Source organism: Fukomys damarensis, unplaced genomic scaffold (genome assembly GCF_012274545.1).
Source record: "Fukomys damarensis isolate Sample0158 unplaced genomic scaffold, DMR_v1.0_HiC HiC_scaffold_3, whole genome shotgun sequence".
Taxonomy (NCBI): domain Eukaryota; kingdom Metazoa; phylum Chordata; class Mammalia; order Rodentia; family Bathyergidae; genus Fukomys; species Fukomys damarensis.
The window spans coordinates 18,036,044-18,057,633 of record NW_022900915.1 but is presented as its reverse complement, the minus strand read 5'-3'; the positions used below and the strand labels follow the sequence as shown (position 1 = coordinate 18,057,633).

At 41.8% G+C, this 21,590-nt stretch overlaps 1 protein-coding gene across 2 annotated transcripts in view; it reads right to left on the bottom strand.

Moving 5' to 3' along the window:
* The window catches only part of Sil1 (SIL1 nucleotide exchange factor), a 255,643-nt gene that overhangs the window by 159,254 nt on the left and 74,799 nt on the right, over nucleotides 1-21,590 (bottom strand). For both annotated transcript variants that reach the window (XM_010613783.3, XM_010613784.3), the window contains exon 3: nucleotides 10,024-10,162. In XM_010613783.3, the coding sequence (XP_010612085.1) occupies nucleotides 10,024-10,162 (139 nt within the window). The remainder of the gene's footprint in view (nucleotides 1-10,023; nucleotides 10,163-21,590) is intronic.

The following is a 21,590-nucleotide window of genomic DNA, read 5'->3' as shown; positions in this document are numbered from 1 at the left end:
CAGGAAGTTAGTGCTTCTGTACAGCTTTCCAGCTTGCCAAGAACCCATTCTTCATCCTCACAAGAGAGAAAAACCTCCTCACCAACCCCACAGGCAAACCAACAGTCCCTAGACTGATCTGCCCATGATTTCCTGGATCCCAGCTATCCACTGCCCACCTAGCCACTGTCCAGGGCTCAGATTGCTTAAGAAAGTCACCAAACCCCCGGGTCCTGGTCAACCACAAAATCAGGTTGCCAGATGTCAATTAGGCCCTTCCTGATACTCAGTGATACAGGAGTTCTGACTTCACAGTTGCCCAAGCACCTTCCACAATGTTTCTTCTTGACCCTCCATTTCTCAAGTACACATCCGAGCCTTTCTTTTTCAAGGGCAGAAGCCCACTCTTACTTTGATGCAGGAAACTGAAGACATGTAAAGGAAGCTTCTTTAATTTCCCTTTCAATCTTTCCTTTCTTTCCATGTTTCTATCCAGACTCTGTTTCTAATTTCTAAGGTTCATCCCACTCACAAGACAAAGACTTTTCCATCTGCCACCCAAATAACTTTGTACCATCAATGATCTCCTCCCTAAAATTTTTAAATCTCACTGCCAACACTGATTCCTTTCCTTTCCCTTCCTTTCTGCTCCCCTCCCCCATTTGTTTTGGTACCGGGGATTTAACTACTAGTCTCACTCATTTTTTGATGTGACTATCACTAAAACCTCCGTTTTAGATCTCTTTTTCCATTTACTTTCAAACTCCTCAAACCCAAGTTTACATCCCAAGAATCATTTCCTCATCTCCTAGCACAGCCGCTGTCTGGACTCAATGACAAAACCATAGATTATACTTATTTTCACAGCTTTCAACATACAACCTTGCCAGTTCTCCTCATCTCCTGTCTCGTGCCCATCACCAATATCCCATTGTTCTCTTACACATACTGGCCTTTCCAGCAAGCAGGAATACCCTCACACTCATGTGTTACTCATGTTATCCCCCTCCACTCTTGCTTCCTACCTTGTCTTCTTCTCTACCTGTTCAAATCCTCTAAGTTACAAACCAAAATTACTGTCTCTAGTACTCAGACAAAACTAAGAAAGCAAAAGGTCTAGCAAAAGGGCCCTCACTCCAGCCTCAAGCCACCCCTTGAGAGTTACTCTAAGCTCTGGTTAGTCCTAACCTTGGAGATAACCTGACTATCTTAGCCAGCAATGTGAGTGAGGCCTTTATTAGACAAAGGGGAAGTCAGAGCTATACAGGCTCTCTGAACAAAAGTCAGATCCTTGGCATTAAGTCTAAGACTTGTGTTGACTGCTGGCTGGCTTGCTAACATCCCTACTCAGTCTAAGTTTTTCACCTCAGCCATTTTGGGAGCTGACCTTTGAAAGCTGAGGTTGTATACTCTGTTAAGTGCTCTTAATTAAACCCTGGAGAGAACAGGTGGATGGCTAGCAAAGGAAGGGGAGGATAAGGGCCATGGGTTGAGCATTAAGCATACAAATACTTGTTAGAAAGAGGATGGCCAACAGCTGCTCTCCGTCACCACCTAAATCCACAGATTGCAAACTGGACCCTGGCCTGCTGCATCCAGGTAATGAAGGCCAAAGCCCGGGCAGGATGCTCTTGTGCCAGCACTGAGCTCAGCCAGCTGGCTGCAAAATGGCCTCAGCTTTGGCAGTAGCTTCCAGGAGGTCACAGGCTTTCCTGCTCCCCGAGGGGCCTGTGGGATTAGGCTGCTGAGGTACAGTATCAACCATCCTGGGAGACTAGTGAAAAAGCCTCACTATATGAGAAATGTGATCTCTCTGAGATGAAGAGATCTAAGTTGTCCTTAAGGAGCCTCCTGGAGCTTTCATATATTCTAACTCGTTACTCTTTTTTTCTCTCAGTATACAGTACTGTAATCCACCAGCCTCAAGAAACTTGGCATCCCATCCACCTCCAAGTGGGTCCTTCTAACAAACTTGCATTACCATGGTTCAAAGGAAATGTTCAGAGTGAGAATGCTTAACAAATGCTGAGGAGCTGGCAGTAATAGGAGAAGTACATACTGTGATTGAAAAATATAGTGAATGCTTACATTTTTAAAATTTATTACAGTAAAAGACACATTATCATTAATCCCCCTCAAAATACTCTCTTGCTTTGAACATGCATCCCATCCTCTTCCCACTTTCTGAAGCAGTTCTGGAAGTCTTCTTCTATGAGTATCTTTACCCTGCAATGGCTGCCTAAATGTCTTTGATCAATTTCAAACTTTTACCTTTCATCATCATTTTGACTTTGGAGAAAAATCAAATATTGCAGTGCCCGATCCAGTGAATAAGGTAATTATGACATACTGTAGTGTTTTACAAGCCTTCCATTGGATAGAACTCAGCAGTGGCATTTACTGTATTTTTTATCATACTGTATAAAGACACAGAAGACTACTTCAAAAAGTGGCAAGAACATTCAGACATGGTGGCACATACATTTAATCCCAGCACTCAGGAGGCTGAAGCAGGAGGATCATTTGAAGAACAAGGCCAGCCTGGGCTACAAAGTGAGTTCAAGGCCAACCTGAACTTACATAGCAAGACCCTGTCTCAAGAAATGAAACAAACACAAAACAAACAAACAAAAAAGTGACAAGTGGGCCGGGGATTTAGCTCAGTGGTTCCACTGCCTGTTTTGCAAGCGTAAGGTCCCAAGTTCAATCCAGGGTATCTAAAAAAAAAAAAAAAAAGTGACAAGAAAAATGGCATAAAAATATTCTAAGTGAAGCAGACTATTTTGAGGAGAATAGTGGCAATGTGTCTTTTCTTTTTTTTTTTGTACCAGGAATCAAATTCAGGGCCTCATGCTTGCCAGGCAGGTGCTATGCCACTGAGCTACATCTCAGCCCCTGGCAATGTGTCTTTTATGGTAATAATTTTTTTAGTTTAAACATCTACAGAGGTGGCTTAATTTACAAACTTAATTTGTTTTATGGTTTCGGGGAAGACACTGTGTTTGTGAATGGAAGACAGCATTAGCCATGCTCATCACCTGATGTGGAATTTGGGAACAGAAGCAAAATTTTGCCCAACATTTTTGTTTGCAAACCGAATTGTTTCCAAACAGAAGCGTTCATGAACAAAGGTATTATTGTATTTTCACTGCACCATGTATAGGTAGAACAAATGCAGTTCTCAAACAATCTCCAGAGACTTGAAAAGCTTTAAACCAGAAAAGAAAAGAAATGCAGGAGAAATCACCAAAGATAAGCTCTGTTGAACATCTCATCCTGAAAAGTTGCTATACCTAACGACTTATGTCTAAAAACGAAGTAGATCACCACAAAAAACTACACTGTTTCCTCTATCCAACCCTGCCCTATCTTTTTAGCACTAAGCTTGAGTCATATTGCAAGAGCATCTGACAGTCACTTTTGAGCCCCATCCTCAGGCCTTTACCTCCTGATGGCATCCAAGGAATACCACAACCCCACTTTGATGAGCTACATGGGCTTAGGTAAGAACTTTGCTCAAATATCAACTCTACTACAAGTGCTGCTCACAAAACTGGCAGGATGTGCAATGCAAGTGTGAAGAATGCCACAGAAAATGTCATACCTGGATGACCTGTAAGGTGATCCCTCTAGGCTAGGGGAGGATAGTCACTTGCTTCTCAACCACAGAACTGCAAATTGGCACAAAGCCCTGGGAGCTTTGCCATAGCCTCTCAATTCAGGTGCAACTTGTACTATGCAATAAAGCCTGGGTTCACAAATGCTTCTGTTTATAAACAATCTGGTTTACAAACAAAAGCATTCAGCAAAATCTTGCTTCCATGTGCAAATTCCATATCAAGTAACAAATACAATCACAGCCATCTTCCCCAAAATTGTAAAATGAATTAAGTTTGTAAGTCAAGGTACCACTAAATCTGGTCATTAGCTGGGTGTGGGGGTACAAGCCTATAATTCCAGCTCTTTGGAAGGCTGAGGCAGGAGGACTGCAAGTTCAAGCCTAGCCTGAGCAATTTTAGTGAGACCCTGTCTCAAAATAAATAAATAAATAAAAATGGCTGGAGGTATAGCTTAGCAAAAAAGCCCTGGATTCAATCCCCAGCATGTGGGGTAGGGGCAGCTGCTGTTGTTTGTTCTTGATTCCTGCATAGTGCTTCTAAAACCATGGAATTTCCTGATAGCATTGTCTTGTTACTCATAACAAGCACCTCTCAACCATGCCTGAGTTTATGTTAACTAGGTGACTCAGTGTGGCATCCAAGTAACTTCAGGATAGGGGCTGGTCACCAGAAAAAAATTCATGATCCGAGGGTTAGAATTTTCAGCCCTAACTTTTACCTCCAGGGAAGAACAGGGGCTAGAGATTGAGTTCAACCACTCATGGTCAATGCTTTAATCAATTATGCCTACAGAATGAAACTGCCAATAGGCCTCTAAACAACCGGCTTCTTGAAATCTTCTTGAGCTCGAGGCTTCACAAATAAATCAAGAGGGTGGCACACCAAGAAAAGGCATAGAAGCTCTGCCTGCTGTCCTTACACCCCTCCAACAGCACACCCTATGCATCTCTTCCCCTTGATTGTTTCGAGTTTTGTCCTTTATACTAGATGGGTGAACACAATTTAAGTGGTGTCCTGAGTTCTATGAGCCAGTCTAGAAAATTATAAAACTTAAGGAGAGTGCCAGGGATTTAGCTCAGTAGAACCATGCCTGCCTCACAAGCGCAAGGTCCTGAGTTCGATCCTTGGTTTTAAAAAAAACTTAACGAGGGTGTTGAAGGAATCCTCAATTAATACATAAACTGGAGAGTCAGAAGTACTGGTGACCTGGGACTTGTGATAGGCATCTGAAATGGAGGCGGTCATTGGGATTTAACGAGTCCTTTAACTTGTGGAATCTACAGTAATTCGTAGAAGACAGTGTCAGAATTGAATTGATTTTTTTGGACACCCAGTTGGTATCAGAAGGTTAAAGAACCACAGTCCTTCCAAAGTTGCAAAGGCCCAAAGGCCCAAAGAGACAGCCCTGCGGTCACACAGACCAGTCAGGTGCTCCTTCAGACAGATGTCCAGGGCCAGCAGGAAATCAAGCTCCTGTCTTAAATACTTGAAACCAGAGTAGTTGGTCTACTATAAATGAGGTTTTTAAAATTCAATTCCCTCTTATTGCTTGTGCAGATCTGAAATGATCTGACCAGATGGCTGGTGCTCTATAATTCTTGGATTGCTCTCATCAGTTGTTGATGATTTGGATTTTTTTTCTCCACCCCCCTCCCCCTTGAACGTGTTCCTGCACAGGCTTCCTGCATGCTCCCATCGAGTAGGCTCTTTGTGTTACTGCCAATATTTCAGAGACTTTCACAGCCGCCTGGAAGTCAGATCAGGTCAATAAGGAACCCCATGTCTGAGCCTGGCTACACCTCCCTGAGCCTGCATGGGGCCAACAGGCAGCAATGGTGAATGGGCAGTACAGAGACTTGTAGCCCAGGCTGCTTCTCCTCCTCCACTTCTCCTTCAAGCCTTCCCAGGAAACAGAGGCAGCAAAGGCAAATATTTTAAATGGCAATTCCAGTCATTTATTAAATATGTCCTGAGTTTTAGGCCCTCTGCACAGTTATACATATAAATTTTATTCCATTTTCACACTGTCTCTGTGACATAGATACTTTCATTCCTATTTTCAGATGAGGAAACGAAGGTTCAGAGATTTTACACAACTTTATGAAGGCCACACAACTCAAAAAGAGACCTGCAGATAGGGTGGAGGTTTGGCCTCATGAAATTTGACTAACTGCCCCCATTGAGCTCACAGGATTAGAGAGAGAAAGCCCTGGCCTTGACACACCAACCAAAAGCATGTTGATGGTCTTTTTTTCTCTGTATCCTCTGTGAGACTATAAGCTATAGAGGGTAGGGTTCATGCCCTTTTTGTTCCCCCAGAAGACAGTATTGCACAGTGATAAGGAAATAGGGCTTATTGTCAGAAAAAGCTGGGTTTGAATTCTGACTCTACTACTTATTGTTTGGCTAAATAATTTCTTCTAAGACTCAGTTTTCCCTATAAAAAATGGGGATAGTTATAGCATCTGCTCTCAAAGGAAGCCTGGCAAAGTCAATGCTCAGTAAATGTGAACTATTATCTATAGCTCTGGTTATAAATCCAGTGTCTGGCACAAAGTAGGATCTCAGAAAATGCTGTGGGAGCAAAAGCCCTACTGAATCTGGCTGTGCCCAGAATTCTGTAATAGCAAGTGCACAGGCACAAAGTCCTGGTGTGTTCAGGGTCCTACGCCCCAGGACAGATTTCCTGCCCAGAACCACTAGGACCTGCCAGCAAACAGCTTTCCTCTGCTTGCTTGTGAACAGCTGATGCTGAATCCACACTCAAATGCCTGCTGTGCCTCCGTAAGGTGAGGCAGATCCCAAAATAAACCAGAAGAAAGAGAGACAGGAAAATCACTTCCAGGAACAAGCAACTCCCAGTGAGGATGCTGACAGTAATAACAGAGGCAAGCAGACTTTAGGAGAGTAACCTGGAGCTACTCCAGGGCTGTGTGGCTGGGGCTCTCTAACCACCTGGCTTAGCAGGAAGGCCCACAAAGTCACAGGCTGCTCCCATGGTGTGTCAGGCTGCAGCAGGCACTCTGCAAATCTGCCTTCAAATGAGCCCAGTCAAAACTAAACAGCCTACATATCCTAGTATCCCTCCTTTGGAAGGCTAAGAAAAGCAAAGCTGTAGTCCTTCTTTCTGAGACCAGAGGAGACAAAAGGTAGCAAACTGGGAGACCAAGACTGGGGTCAGCAACTGTCAATGTAAACTGACCATTTTCTTTCTTTCTTTGTTTTTTGGCTTTCTTTTTTTTTTAATCTTACTGAGTTTGTTGGTACTTTTTAAGTGTTTGTTTTTTGAGACAGGGTCTCACTATGTAGTTGAGACTGACCTGACTCACTATGTAGCCCAGGTTGGTCTTGAACTCATAGCAATCCTCCTGCCTCAGCCCCCCAATCCCCTGCTGGGATTACAGTTGTGTGCCACCATGCCCAGCTTTTTTTTTTTTTTTTTTTGGTTTTTGAGACAGGGTCTCACTATGTAGTTGAGACTGACCTGGAACTCACTATGTAACCCAGGCTGGTCTCAAACTCACAGTGATCCTCCTGCCTCAGCCTCTCAAGTGCTGGGATTATAGGCATGCACCACCACACCTGGCTCCCAGCTTTTTTTTTTTTTTCCCTAACCATTTTCTTAAAATTTTCAAAAGAGATACCACCATCTTCCTGTGCCATGCTCTAAATCTCAAGCAAGAAATGCTCTACTAATCCTTCTGTTCATGCTTAATTTTGCTCATTCAAAACTGCTATTGAAGAAGAGAGGGAGAACATTTTGAGACCATGGAAATCTTTCCTTCACATCTTAAGTTCCCTTTGCTAAGTAAGGCCACAGGAACATAAAGGCCACAGGTCCTTACACCCATACTAGAACCCAATTCCACAGATGAATGGAGAATTTACCACTGAAACTAGAACAGCTATATTTTAAGTGATGCCTTCATATCAGGAACTGAGCACAAGGCTCTCCATCTCCCATCTCATCCATACAACAGCCTGTGCAGCAGACCACATCACCAATGGGGAAACCAAAGAGCAGAAGGATTTGGTGAGTAGCCCAAGATTCCCTAATAGTAGCATGTGTAATGCAATTGGGGAGCTGAGGGAGGAGGATCAAGAGTTGAGCCAGCTTGAGCTACATATCAAGTATGAGGTTAGCCTGGACTATATCATGAGACTCTATCTCAAAAAGATGAAAAAAATGGGGAATCAGGGAGGGAGGGAAGAAGTGGGGAGAGAGAGAAGGGGATGGAGGGAGAGGGGAAGAAATTCCCCAAGTGTAAAAGCCAGGATTTGAAGCCAAGACCACCGAGTCTAAAGTCTGCTTTTTACTACTAAATAAATTATTCTATCTCCCCACTGTCCTGCCCATTCCAAAGGCTGTCAGAATTGGCTACTTTCTTTTTAGCCTTTAGGTAGCTATGTTAGAAGCTCCCAGGTAGCATTCAGAATGCAGTAAATTAAGTATTATACTCTGGTTAGAGGACATTATTGAATATCCACATAGACCACTAAAAGATCAATATCTATACAGAACACCTCAATCCTGTACTGGGATCTAAGAGTGGCTTAACTGCCTCCACTGGTTTGACTCCATTGTATGGAACCTAGATAACTCTGTATCAGACATTGAAGCCAAACAAGTATCCATCTAAGCTCCCTTACTTATCTAACCTTGTGAGTAAGGTGTAAATGAAAATGCTCTCTCATGAATGGGGCAGATATGACTGGAACCGGAGTTGTTTTTCCTCCTTTAGGCCCTCTCTGCACCACACAGTAGCCTTTGGGCAGCAGAGTTTACAAGGAGCTTCTAAGACATTCTAAAAAGGAGAGTAATGTCAATGGGGTACCAAGTTCAATGTAAAAATGCTATGCTCTACTCCAGTTGTCCAGAAGGCTGTCAGAGCCCATAACCCAGCCCTGTCACACAGGCTCTGGCTCTTCCTCCTCAAGCATACACACAGGACTCTAGCCAAGATCAACAGCTCCACCACCAAGAGGGCTTGGCCAAGGCCCTGGGTCAGAACCATTATCTTTATTCTATCTGCAGTGTGGACCAAGGCCTTAGAAGGGAGCTACTGACCCAGCCACAGAACAAATAGTGAGAAGTAGGGCCCACAGGACATCAGCCTCCATCTGCTTCCACTCTTTACCTGAGAGATCCTCTAGTTTTGGTCCTTAAAAACAGAAGAGCTGGGTTCTCAGAGAAGCTGGGAGAGAGGAGCCAGAGGTAGGATATGCCAAACCCAGTATCTGTTCCTAAACTTCCCCCTGCCCGATGCAATTAGTTCCCACTTGGCTTCTTTGGTGTTTTACCATTCTTCTGTGGCAGCAACTACCCGTATGCAAGCCCAGCAGGAGCAATATTGCTACCAGAAAGCTGGCTGGCACTGCAAATACTATCCCTGCCAGCAAAGCAGCAATGGGGGCAATGAGGACATGGTGACGAATATCAGCAAGGAGCTGATGAAACTACTCTGCCCAGGCTTGCCATCCACCTTCCCACTGTGCAGAATGCAAACAGCCTTTCTCCTGAAAAGAGGTCCAAGTGTCAGAGTAGGCTCCAGCCAAGGACAGCTGCAATGGAAAGGAGAAGCGGGAGAACATATCCAGGCTCTAAAGTCAATGACACAGGACTGAAATAACATAGGACATGTTATCTAAACTCCAAGTCCCAATGTTTTCACTGAAAAATAAAGTTAATAATAACTGCTATTGGGCTGGGGATTTAGCTCAGTGGTTTCACCACTAGCTTTGTAAGCGTAAGGTCCAGAGTTCGATCCTCAGTACCCCCCAAAAAAAAACCCCAACATAATAACTCCTACTATTGTGAAGACTGAACAAGATTATGCACGTGAAGCACCTAGCACCATACCTGAATCTGGTAAACACTCCATAATTGCTGGCTATTTTCAAGATTATTTTAAGCCCCAGGCCCAGGGTTAGAAAGTGGTTCCTTCTCAGGATGCTTCATTTAAAATCCAGTCCAGGGTCAGCCCCTTTTTCTTGGCACAGGTTCCTTTAACAACAGAATACTCTTACCCTGCACCAGTGCTAGGGACTCTCTTGTGAACAATATTTCAGCAACACTGAGCCGAGCGGCAGAGCCCAAAATAGCATTTGCAGAGCAAGGCACATGTCACTGCCTCTCCTGTGCTTCAGAAGTGCAAGGAAAGAAAGTTTTCAATCACTTGCTCAGAAAACACGGCCACCCACCACCTGCCTTCCTTCCAGGGCACTCAGATGCCCCAATCTCTGTTCTGCTAGGAAATGAAGGTCTCTAAGCCCTGCAGCAGCAGCAGCTACCATTACAATAGACCACATTGTTCCTTTCCAGCAAGCCAGAGAGTGGCTGCTCCTTCAAAGCAGTCCGAGGAGAATGGACATATTCAGTCTGAATTCAGAGAGTGTTTTCAAGGGACAGGGCTGGACCTGGTACCTGGTCGAAGGGCCTGCCACTCATGAGTTGGCTGAAACACCTCCAGGTCTTTGGCATCCATCTCCTCCTCCGCTTTGGCTTCCTTTTTCTCTGGCTCTTTGGTACTGCTCTTCTCTAGGTTGGTCAGCGCAAACTCATTCTGTGGGGAAAAAAAGTACAGGCCATGACACATTACAACGAGGCTCCAGGCAAGCAGAAAGAAAACAACCTGAGGCAGCATATTCTCTCTCCATCCCTTCTCTCCTTGCCAGAGATGTTTGGATACCCGCAATTCACTTCATAAGGTCAGCTTCAGAACCAGCACTGTGAGGCAATACGGTTAAATGAACACAGCATGCTGTCATGTGTATACAGTACTTTTGTAAATGCACAAAAAACAATTCTGAAGAGTCCATGCCATCTCAAGGGCATCAAAAAACATACTGAGAAGGATTGGCAAATGAGAGCCTTTTACTTTTTTTGACATGTTACTATATTCTCTAATGTTTAAAGCTTATACATATTAAGTTTTAAATAGAAAAAGATATTTATAAAAAGAACACAAACATATGAACAGGAGAGCTGATCTCAAATGGCATCACAGATGTATGAAAGCTGACAGCCAAGGTGCAACTGATTCCCATATCAAGGGCCCTGGAAATTCCCCTACACACTGGGACATTCCTAACCACAGAAAATGGGTTGCAAGTAGGAAGGTGAGAGTCCAGTTAAGCTGACTAAGGAAGATGTCTACAATGGAAATTGTTTCCTTCCTTCATGGAGAGCATGGAGGATTAATGAGTTGGAGTCCACAGAGCAGTCTGTGCTTAGAAGACAAGAGATGTAAGATAAATACAAAGTATTATTCATTTTGCTCCTTCCTGGCCTTCCATTTTTTCTAATCCATATTTGAACCTTTTCTTGCATAAAAGCAGTAAGGCCTTAGTAAATTAGAAGTAGAGGGTTCCAAAGCTCCAGGAAACTATTTTGTAGAGCAAGAGGGAACCCACCCTAGCAATCAGAAAGGTTGTTTCAGCACTCCTGCTTTCCCTGTCATAAACTTTCCCCTCTTTCTCAATTCCTCCCCTAAAAAAAGTTTTTTGGTTGGGGAAGGGGTTGGTTTTGGTTTTTTTGTAGTTCAGTCAACAAGGATGGCCTCAAACTTATGATCCTCCTGCCTCAGCCTCCTGAGTACTGGGATTACAGACATGCACCATCATGCCTAAGGAATGTATTTCTTAGAGTCCTCTTAAGAACCCAAACCTGTGCTAGGTCCTTTAAGTAGATCTTATTTTGTTCTCTCAACAATTCTAACCCTGCTCAAGTGATATTATATGCACATATATCTTCAAGTAGTATCCCAACTCCAGATGGGGTCTCTTACCTGCCTGGATCCCTCAAGATCTGATTGTTAATTAGCTGTCAAAGAAAAGGTGAAGGTGTTAAGATGTTGGTGGTGACAACTCAGCACTCCTCCAAAAATTTTTATATTTTAACAAGAAATAAAAGCGTATCATTTAGATGGCAGAATTTCACACCATGTTAAGGAGAAGTAAAAAAATATCTTGGGTGCTGGGGATTTAGCTCAGTGGTTCTGGCCCCTGCCTCACAAGTACAAGGACCTGAGTGCAACCCCTGGTAGCAAAAAAAAAAAATCTTGGGCAAAAAGAGGCCCTCAAGTCAACTCACAAGTATTGAGGGCACGAACTCCACCAAAATGGTTACACAAAGATCTAATTCTAGTAACTCTGAGAAAGTTACTTAATTTTCTAAGCCTCAATTTCTATATGCATAAAGCAGAAATAATAATAATAATAATAATATCTAGTTCATATATTAGATTAAGATACTATCTTATAAGGCACTAATGCTGGGTACATGGTAGCCATTATTTATCATTACTTATAAAGGCAGTCTTAAGTTTCAGGTCAGATAAACCTACACTGTGACATCCAGCCATGACTACACTGTACAAGCAGATCAGAATGGAGTCACCTGGGCAGTCTGGCCCCCCAAACTACTCTTATCTGTTCAATTTGAAGTTTGTACAAAACTGAGCTAGAAAGAAAACTAGGAACAAAAGAGCAAGTATGCTTGTAAGTCTAAAGAAAAGACAGACTAACATGTTAGGAGGACACAGACATTAAATACTTCCAACGGCCAGGTTTCCTGAGGGCAGGCACTGTATTGGTCTCTTTCATCAATGTATCATCTACACCTCACTCAGGGTCTAGTTTATAACTGCTGAACATATGAATGAATGAATGAATGAATTCACACACACACACACACACACACACAAGCAGATTTGTCTTCTGGGCCTTAGAATATTACAAGCCCAATGTACCTGAGTTTGCTGGAGACAGGCACTAGCCCAAGATACATAACAAAGTCTACCTTGTCCGTTACATACCGAGAGCCTATGTTCCAGAGCCAAACATGGTGGTCAGCTCTTTCCAGAAGCACTAGATCACAGAACTAAGAGATGTTTAAAAAAACAAAGACAAAGAACAATTTACCTCAAAGGTAAGTCAAACAAATGCCTCTAGGGGCCAGGCAAGAATGGATGTAAATGACTAATGTGGGCCAGGTGTAAACAACAGGGAATTAAGGGAAGTAAAACTTCAATCCTCCTGCCTCAACTAAAAAAGCAGCTGCTACTCAGCTGATGCACAACTGCCACACAGGCATTCAACATGAAGAAAAATAGGAATCCAGATTTTATGCGAAATGTCCTTATTTTTAGAACACTAAGAGGGCCAAATTAAACATCTAAGCTTCAAATTGCAAATTTGCTTTAGTGTACCAATAGATAACTCCTGGCAGGTGTGGTTGTAAGCAGACAACCAAATTGTCATCATCAAGAGAAGCAGAAACAGACAAGATAAATAGTGACAATGAGAAGATTGCAAGAAGTCCTTCAAAATCCAGGCATGGCTAGATTTCATTAACAAGGTTAATAGTAGGTTCGGAAAAAAAGGGTTAGAAAGAGACTAATCACTGTATCCAGCAAGAGAGCTGTTTAGAGGTGTCTGGCATGTTTTTCTCTGCAACAGGGGGCCAAAACAAAAACAGCTATTTCACTGGCATGTATGAGGAACAGCACTGGAATACAGTGAGGATATGGCAGAGAGATACTGGGAAGCATGGAGATACATGATGCCCTTTATCAAGAAGGGATCTAAAGCTGGCCACAGTGATACACACCTATAGTCCCAGCAGTCAGGAAACTTAGGAGGATCACCACAAGTTTGAGGCCAGCCTGGGATACACAGTGAGTTCAAGGTCAGCTTTGTGTGAAGAGAGGAATCAGGAGTGGAGAACCCCCCAGAAGTCTCCATTCATGCCATAACCTGAGGCATTTGTCGCTGGACAATTCTGCGGCCCTCACATATCCTGAGCCTAGTATAGACAGCTGTGAGGTTACCACACCAGAGAAAGAGCTCAGCTCATGTTATGCTCTCCCAACGCTCCTGTTGCACAGTGCCATCTTGAGACTATACCTGGGGTCCTGGGAAGAAGCTAGTCATCCATACCCCAGCTGCTCAGTCAACCTATCCCTGGAAGCAGCCAGGCAACCCCACCCATCCATATCCCCAGAAAGTAGACTGGCAACCAGCACTGAGTGGCTCAGTCTGCTGGAAGAAGTTAAGGCAGTCCTCCTGTCTATCCTCCCAAAGCCCCAAGAAGTAACTAGGTAAACCATTCTCAGAACCTCAGACCACTGAAGCTCAAAAAAAGCAGACAGCGTGCCCTGAGCCGTGAGCCCCAGAGTCCCAGCAAAGCTACCCATGAAGCTACCCTTCAACACACATCAGCATCCCATTTGGGCCCACTGATGCAGCACAGCCCAACCCCTGTGTTGCCCTGACACTTATAGGTACTCTGCTCCTCTACTGGGCATGCTACAATATACCACACAGGCCACAGTGTTGGTCCTATGCCCATGCAGCCCTTGGAAACCAATGAAAGCTATGCTTTGCTGTCACATAACCGCACCTTGCATGCAAATGCCCATCAGAGCACTCCCACCCTCACATGACCCACAGAAATTGACAGGTATTCCACACACACAGCCAAGTTCAAAGCCTCCAGAGTTACCAACAAACCCATCCCATGTAAGAAAACATAAGTTCAACTGTACAATTCCCAAAGCCTAGAACATAAAGACATCACCAGCAATTACAAGTTGAAGAAGTTACATGCAGTGAAGTGCCCAAATGGAACCAAAGCCAGTGGAACCTATCCAATCAGCACCCTAGCACTTAGCACCAGGAGCAAGTCTTTTACTACAAAAGTTACCCTACAAAATTGGTAGAATGAGCTAATCATCCAAATGCACAAATACCAAACATGGGGAAGCATGAAAAAACAAGATAATAAGATGCCTCCGAAAGAACACAACAGCTCTCTAGCAACAGTTCACAGACAAAAGGAAATCAATTAATTTCCTGAAAAAATGATTTAAAGTAAAAATGTAAGAAAACTTAATGGCTACAAGAGTATGCAGACAGACAATTTAACAAAATTAGGAAGAAATTTATTACATGAATTTGAAATTCATCAATGAAATAGAGATCATAAAGAACCCCCAGATGGAAAAGCTAAAGAATTCAACAGGCGAAGTAAGAAATACTGTACAGTACACATGAGAGCCTCAATAGCACACTAGATCAAGCACAATTTCTGAACTTGAGGAAAGATCTGTCACAAGGTGAGTGGCTTTGCTCTACTTCACGTTCCCTGTCATGATGTTCTGCCTTACAACAGGCCCAGAAGCAACAGAGCCAAGTGACCATGGACTGAAACATCTAAAACTGTAAGCCAAAACAAACCTTTCCGCTTTTAAGTTGTTTATCTCAAGTATTTTGTTATACCAACAAAAAGCTGACACAAGAAAAATAGTACCAAAAGTAGAGTTGTTGATATAAATACGACTGACCATGTGATTCAGAACCTTTGTAATTGGTTTGCAGAAGTGTGGAAAGGTTTGAAGGCACAGGCTAGAGAAGCTAGAGAAGCTTCATAGTGATGTAAGCAGTGGTTCATGCATGATTCTGCTGTGAGCTCACAAGACTAGAATGTTGGTAAGGTTTCAAACAGAAATGACTATGCTATAGTTCATGTGTGTTACAGTCTGGCAAAGATCTTGCATAATTTTTGTCCATGTCCTGAGACTTTGAGTGAGGCTGAGTTTAAAGGTGTTAGACTAATTAACCTGATGGAGGAAATTTCAAGGCAGAACAGCAGTCAGGCTGTGCCACAGGTATAGGTGAATGCCTTTAGCCAGGTTTACAGTGAGGACTGGGAGCAAAATTCAGGCTGGTAAGACCTGAAAAACTTAGTTTAGCCACAAAAGAAGCATGTGTGAAGCTGGGCCTACAGAAGGTCTGGCTGCTGGTGACACAGTGCCATTAAAAGGAAGCCAAATACCCTGCACTATAACAATAGGAAAGATGCCTTGAGGGCATTTCAGGATTGGGGGGGTGCGCTACAGATTTAATCATCTAAAAATGTAAACTCCTTTGAAAGACTTAGCTTAAAAAGAGAGCCGATGGGTGCCCTACATGGCCATCTGTGAAGTTATTCTCCCAGGATTCTTTTTACCACGCCCAGCTCTCCAAGTACACAGCGGCCTTCGCAGCCATGGTCTAAAGAGATCCAGCCCAAGAAGGACCAGCCACTGCTCAAACTGGTGCAGACCTTAGCAACATCTACATGATGCTGGTTTTGCAGGCATGTGTAATACAAAAATTGTGGGTTAATGGAGGCTTCTTCCCAGATTTCAAAGGAAGGAGGCCAGGTAGTCTGTGGCAGGGTCAGAATCCCTGCAGACTGCCCCTGAAAGGGATTGCATGAGGCTATGAGAGTGAAGCTAATGCTGCAATGGAAACCTTAGGAATTTAGAGATGACAGGAACATGGAATATCTGCTGTAGGCAGTGAGCACAGCCAGTCCAAGAGTTACCTCCAGTTACTGGAGCCATGTGTGCTGCAGTCAGCAAGACCATAGGGGCAGTGATGCCCAAGCCCTTCAGAGCACACATCCTACCACCAGGTGCCCCAAATGCCAGACATGGAGCTACAAGGTGCAATGTTTGGCCTGCTGAGTTTTTGTTTTGCTTTGGTTTGATTCTTCCCTGGTATTCTCATAGTCCTCGCTTTTGGAACAGGAATATTTATCCTGTGTCTACTCCACTGTATGTTGGACATATATAAATTGTTTTGGTTTTTATTTTTACAAGGGCTCACAGCTAGGAGCTTGCCTTGAATCTCAGAGGCAGCTTTGGACTTAAGACATGTGAGAAATGCAGGAACTGTTATACAGACTCTTGGAGAAAGACTAAACACATTTTTGCATCATGAGATGACATAAGCCTTTGGAAGCCAGTGAAATATTATAAATATTGGATATGAAATATCCCCCCAAAGCTCATGTTTTGAAGTTTTGATGCCCAATGCAATGTTTAGAAGGGTAGCATTTAGGAAGATGATTGGATCATGAAGGCTCTTACCTTATCAGTGGATTAACCCACTGATGATTCATAATTTGATGACATTACTGGAGGTGGCAGTAACTTTAGGTGGGGAGCTAAAAGAAGGAAATATATTGCTGGGAGCAGGCCCTACAATGGCATGTTTTTCCCCAGCCTCTCCTCTCTCTCCCTCCTTCCTGTCTGCTGAGGTAAACTGCTCTGCACTACCACATTCTCCCCAATATGATGTTCTGCCTCACCACAAGTGCAGAAGTAACAGAGCCAAATGACCAAGGACTGAAACCTTAAGCCAAAATAAACCTTTCTCCCTTTAAGTTATTTTTCTCAGGTATTCTGTCATGGCAATGAAGAGCTGACAAATCCAGAAACTCATGGGGCACCCACCACTAAGCAACCAGCCATTAGCAAAGGAAAAGACATGGAAAATCTATTCCATGAAATAATTGCTCAAAACTTTCCAAATCTTGCCAGTTAAGATAATACATGACTGTAATCTCAGCTACTCAGGCAGCTGAGGCAGAAAGATCACAAGTTCAAGGGCAGCATGGGCAACTCAGTGAGATTCTGTCTCAAAACTTAAACAAAAGGGCTGAGGATGCAGCTCAGAGGTAGATCACTTACCTAGCATGTGTGAGGCCCTGAGTTCAAGTTCCAGTTCCACCAAAAGAAAAAAAAAATCTAAATCTTGGGAAATATATAGCTATCCAGGTCCAAGCAGCTCAAAGAACACCTAATAGATTCAACCAAAAAAGATCCTGCCTAAAGAAAGAGAAAAACAGCCAGGTGTGGTGGCACACACTTGTAATCCCAGCACTCAGGAGGCTGAGGCAGGAGGATCACTGTGAGTTCAAGACCAGCCTGGGCTACACAGTGAGTTCCAGGTCAGTTTCAACTAAATAATGAGACCCTGTCTCAAAAAAATAAAAAAATTTTAAAAAGTAAAGGAAAGAGAAAAACATTGATTGAGCTGTGTGTAACGGAAACCCACAGACCAATAGAGACTCTCTGATGGACTGGAGGACTTTGTAGGCCAGAAGGGAAGGCATGTCACATTCAGAATCCTAGAAGGTAAAAACTGCCAATCCAGAATACTTTACCCTTAAAGCTACTCCAACAGAAATGAAAGAAAAATAAAATATTCCCACAATAAGCAAAAATGGAAGGAATTCAACACCACCAGACAGGCCCTACAAGAAAGGTTTAATGAAGTCCTATACTAAAAGCAAAGGAATTAAAAAATAAGAACCAGTGATATGCTGCCTACAAGAAACTCAATTTACACAGAGACTGAAAGTGAAGAGATGGAAAAAGATAAACCATGCCAATAAAAATGAATAAAGTAAGCAAAAGTAGCTATATTTACATCAGATAATATACATTAAGCCAAAAATTATAAAAGGGGACTGTGTTAGTCAACTTCTCATCACTCTGACTAAATGGCTGAAAAAAATAACTCACAGAAGGAAAGATTTATCTTGGCCCACAGTTTCAGAGGTTTCAGTGTATTGACTCCATTGCTTTAGCCCTGTGGCAGGACAGAAATATCATGATAGAAGGATATGGCAGAGGAAAACTGCTCACCTCATAGACATTAGGAAGCTAAGAAAGGGGGAAAGAGGCAGAAAGGTTGGGTCTGGGAACCAGATATAGCCTCAAGATCCTGCTCAAGATTCTGCTACTTTCAACTAGGCCCTACCTCCTATTTCCATCACCTCCCAATAATGCCATAAAATTATGATTATCATCAATGAATTAATCCTATGATAAAGTTACAGCCTTTACAATCCAGTTACTTTCCAAAAGCCCACCTTCTGAACACAAGCTTTGGAAAGGACATTTTAAATCTAAACCATAACAAAGACAAAAAGGTCACTATATAATAATAAAGGGATTGGTTGAAAAAAAAATCTTTAATTTATGCACCTGATACTGATACAATGGTTGTGGACTTTAACATCCCACTTTCATCAACAGACAGTGCATCTACATAACAAAATTAACAAGAAACATTTGATTAAATTATACTGTAGAAAAAATGAGCAGACATTTATAGAACATTTCACCCAACAGCTTCAGAATACACATTCTTCTCATCAGCACATGGCACATTCTTCAAGATAGACCATATGTTATGTCACAAAATAAGTCTTGAAAAATTCAGGGCAGTTTAGTGAGACCCTGTCTCAAAATAAAAATGTTTAAAATGGACTAGGGATGTAACTCAGTGATACAGCACTTGCTTAGCATGTGCATGGCCCTGGGCTCAATCTCCAGTACCAGAAAATCAAAATTATAGCATGTATCATCTTTGACCACAATGGAATAAAACTAGAAGTCAACAAAAGGAACTTTAGAAATTGTACAAATACATGAAAATTAAATGACATTCTCTAGAATGATCAAATGGGAAATTTAACAGTTTTGTGAAACAAATGAAAATGAAAACATAACTCACCAAAACCTATGGAACACAGATAAAACAGTATTAAGAGGAAAGTTTATAGGAGCTGGGGATTTAGCTCAGAGGTTCCTCCGCCTGCCTCACAAGCACAAGGACCTGGGTTCAACCCCTGGTACCAAAAAAAAAAAAAAAAAAAAAAAGAGGAAAGTTTATAGTAATAAATGCCTACATTAAAAATATATTTCAAACAAACAATCTAACAATGCAACTTAGGAAATTAGCAAAGCAAAAAGAAACCACACCCAGAAATAATAAAAGGAAAGGGGGAAAAAAGCAGAAGAGAAATAAAATATAGACTAAAAAGAGAAAACAAAGACTTGGTTTTCCGAAAAAAAACAAAATTGACAAATCTTTTTTTTTTTTTTTTTTTTGCAGTATCAGGGATCAAACTCAGGACCTTGTTGTGCTTGCGAGGCAGGTGGTGGCACCACTGAGCTAAATCCCAAGCCCCCAAATTGACAAATCTTTAAGCTACATTCACCATGAAAAAGAGAGACTCCCCAAATAAATAAAATCAAAGATGAAAAAAGAGACACTGCAACAGATACTATAATATATATTACTTGGCTATAAAGAATAACAAATTTGAGACATTTGTAGAAAAATGGATGCACCTGGAAAACAATGTTGAGTGAAATAAATCAGACACATAAGCTTAAATACCATACGGTATCTCTCATCTGAGTGAGCCATAGTATGTACAAACAAAAAAATAGGATGGATACAAAGGGACAAGGGGAGAGATCCCTTGCAATAGGAAAGTATCCAAGGGAACAAGGACAAGGGATGGGGAGCAAGGGAGGGGGAAACAAGAAAAAAGATACACCATGTACACAAACCAAATAGCCCCAATTAATGTAAACACTATATGCCATAAAATGAGCTAAGACAAATAAGTATGAAAAAGGGGACAGGGGTACTGGTGAAGGGGGGAGGGACATGGAAAGGCAAAGGGATTAAAAAAAGAAACAAGCTGTAATATGTACATGTAACCATTCCCAAGATGATTATAAACTGCATGAATTACAATCGTATACTAATAAAAATAGATACTTTAAAATAGACACCACAGAAACATAAAGGGTCATTAAGGACTATTACGAACTAAATGCCAACAAATTGGAAAAGTGGTAAGAAATGGATAAATTTCTAGGCATATATAATCTATTAAATTTGAATCGTGAAGATAACAGAAAATCTTAATAAACCAGTAACAGAAAACAAGACTATAATTAAAAAGTTTAATGGCAAATAAGTCTAGTATTGGATGGCTTCTCTGCTGAATTTTACCATACTTTCAAAGAAGAACTAATGCCAATTCTCAAGTTATTCCAAAGAATTAGAAGAGACAGAACCCTTTTAAACTATGAGATCAGCATTACCTGAATATCAAAACCACATAAGGACACACACACATACACACACACACACTACAGACAAATATTCTTGAAGAAATCTAATTCAACAGCACATCAAAAAGATTATATACAACTATCAAGTAGGATGATCTCAAACATGCAAGGATGGTTCAACACACATAAATCAATAAACATAATTCATCACACCAACAAAATGAAAGACAGAACCCATAATGCCTAACACATCAGATGGAGAAAAATCACTCAAAAAAATTCAATCTCCTTTAATGACTAAAAAAAAGCTAAAAAAATTATGCATAAAAGGAAGATATTTCATCACAGTAAAAGCTATACAGTATATGATAAACCTGTAGTCAACATCATGCTGAATGGGGAACCAAATTTTGTCATTATTATACAGTACACCTCAGCTTTCAGTAAGGATGATATAAAATCGGTGTTCCCCTGTCCAAACAGCTTATCCTGTTCACCAGATCTTTCTCTCAGCAACTTTAGACATTTTACTAAATATCACATGGATATTTAAATATCCACAGCCAAACTCAAAGGTCAAATACTTAGAAGCTCTGAGAGAGGTTCAGTGATATGAACCTAGTACAGGCTGGGAAGTCAGTTCTAATAGAGGTTTTGAGTAAAGCAGCATCACAAGGATGTGGTTATAGGGATCATAACAGCCATAGTAATAGCCTTGACTACGACCAGACACTGGACTAAAGTGCCTTCCATGCCTCAATTCATCTGAGTCTCACTTGTGAAGCACAACTATCATTCTATTTTACAGATAAGGACAGATAAGGCTGGTCCAAAATCACACTGTTGAGAAAAATAAGAGCAAAGATTTAAGGGTAGGCCTGTTGGGCTCCAAAGCCCATGTGTGAATTCAAATTCACCTTATGTGTCTTAGTCAAATGTCCCAGTGGTTATATCCTGGATGCTGAGGAAATAAAGCTAGGAAAATGATATCCCCTTAACACATCTACCAGCACATTCCTCTTCCCAAGCAAATAATTCTATGGGCTAGGTGATAAATCACAGTCCCACACAATGAAAGCAGTTCTATGTGGAAAATTCATAACATTGAATGCCCACACTAGGAAAACACAAGAAAAACAAGCAAGAAAAACCCAAAGCTCGAACAAGAGAGGAAATTATAAAAATCCGAGCAGAAATCAATGCAATTGAAACTAAGAAAACGATACAAAAAATAAACGAAACAAAGAGCTGGTTTTTTGAAAGAATAAATATAAACGCG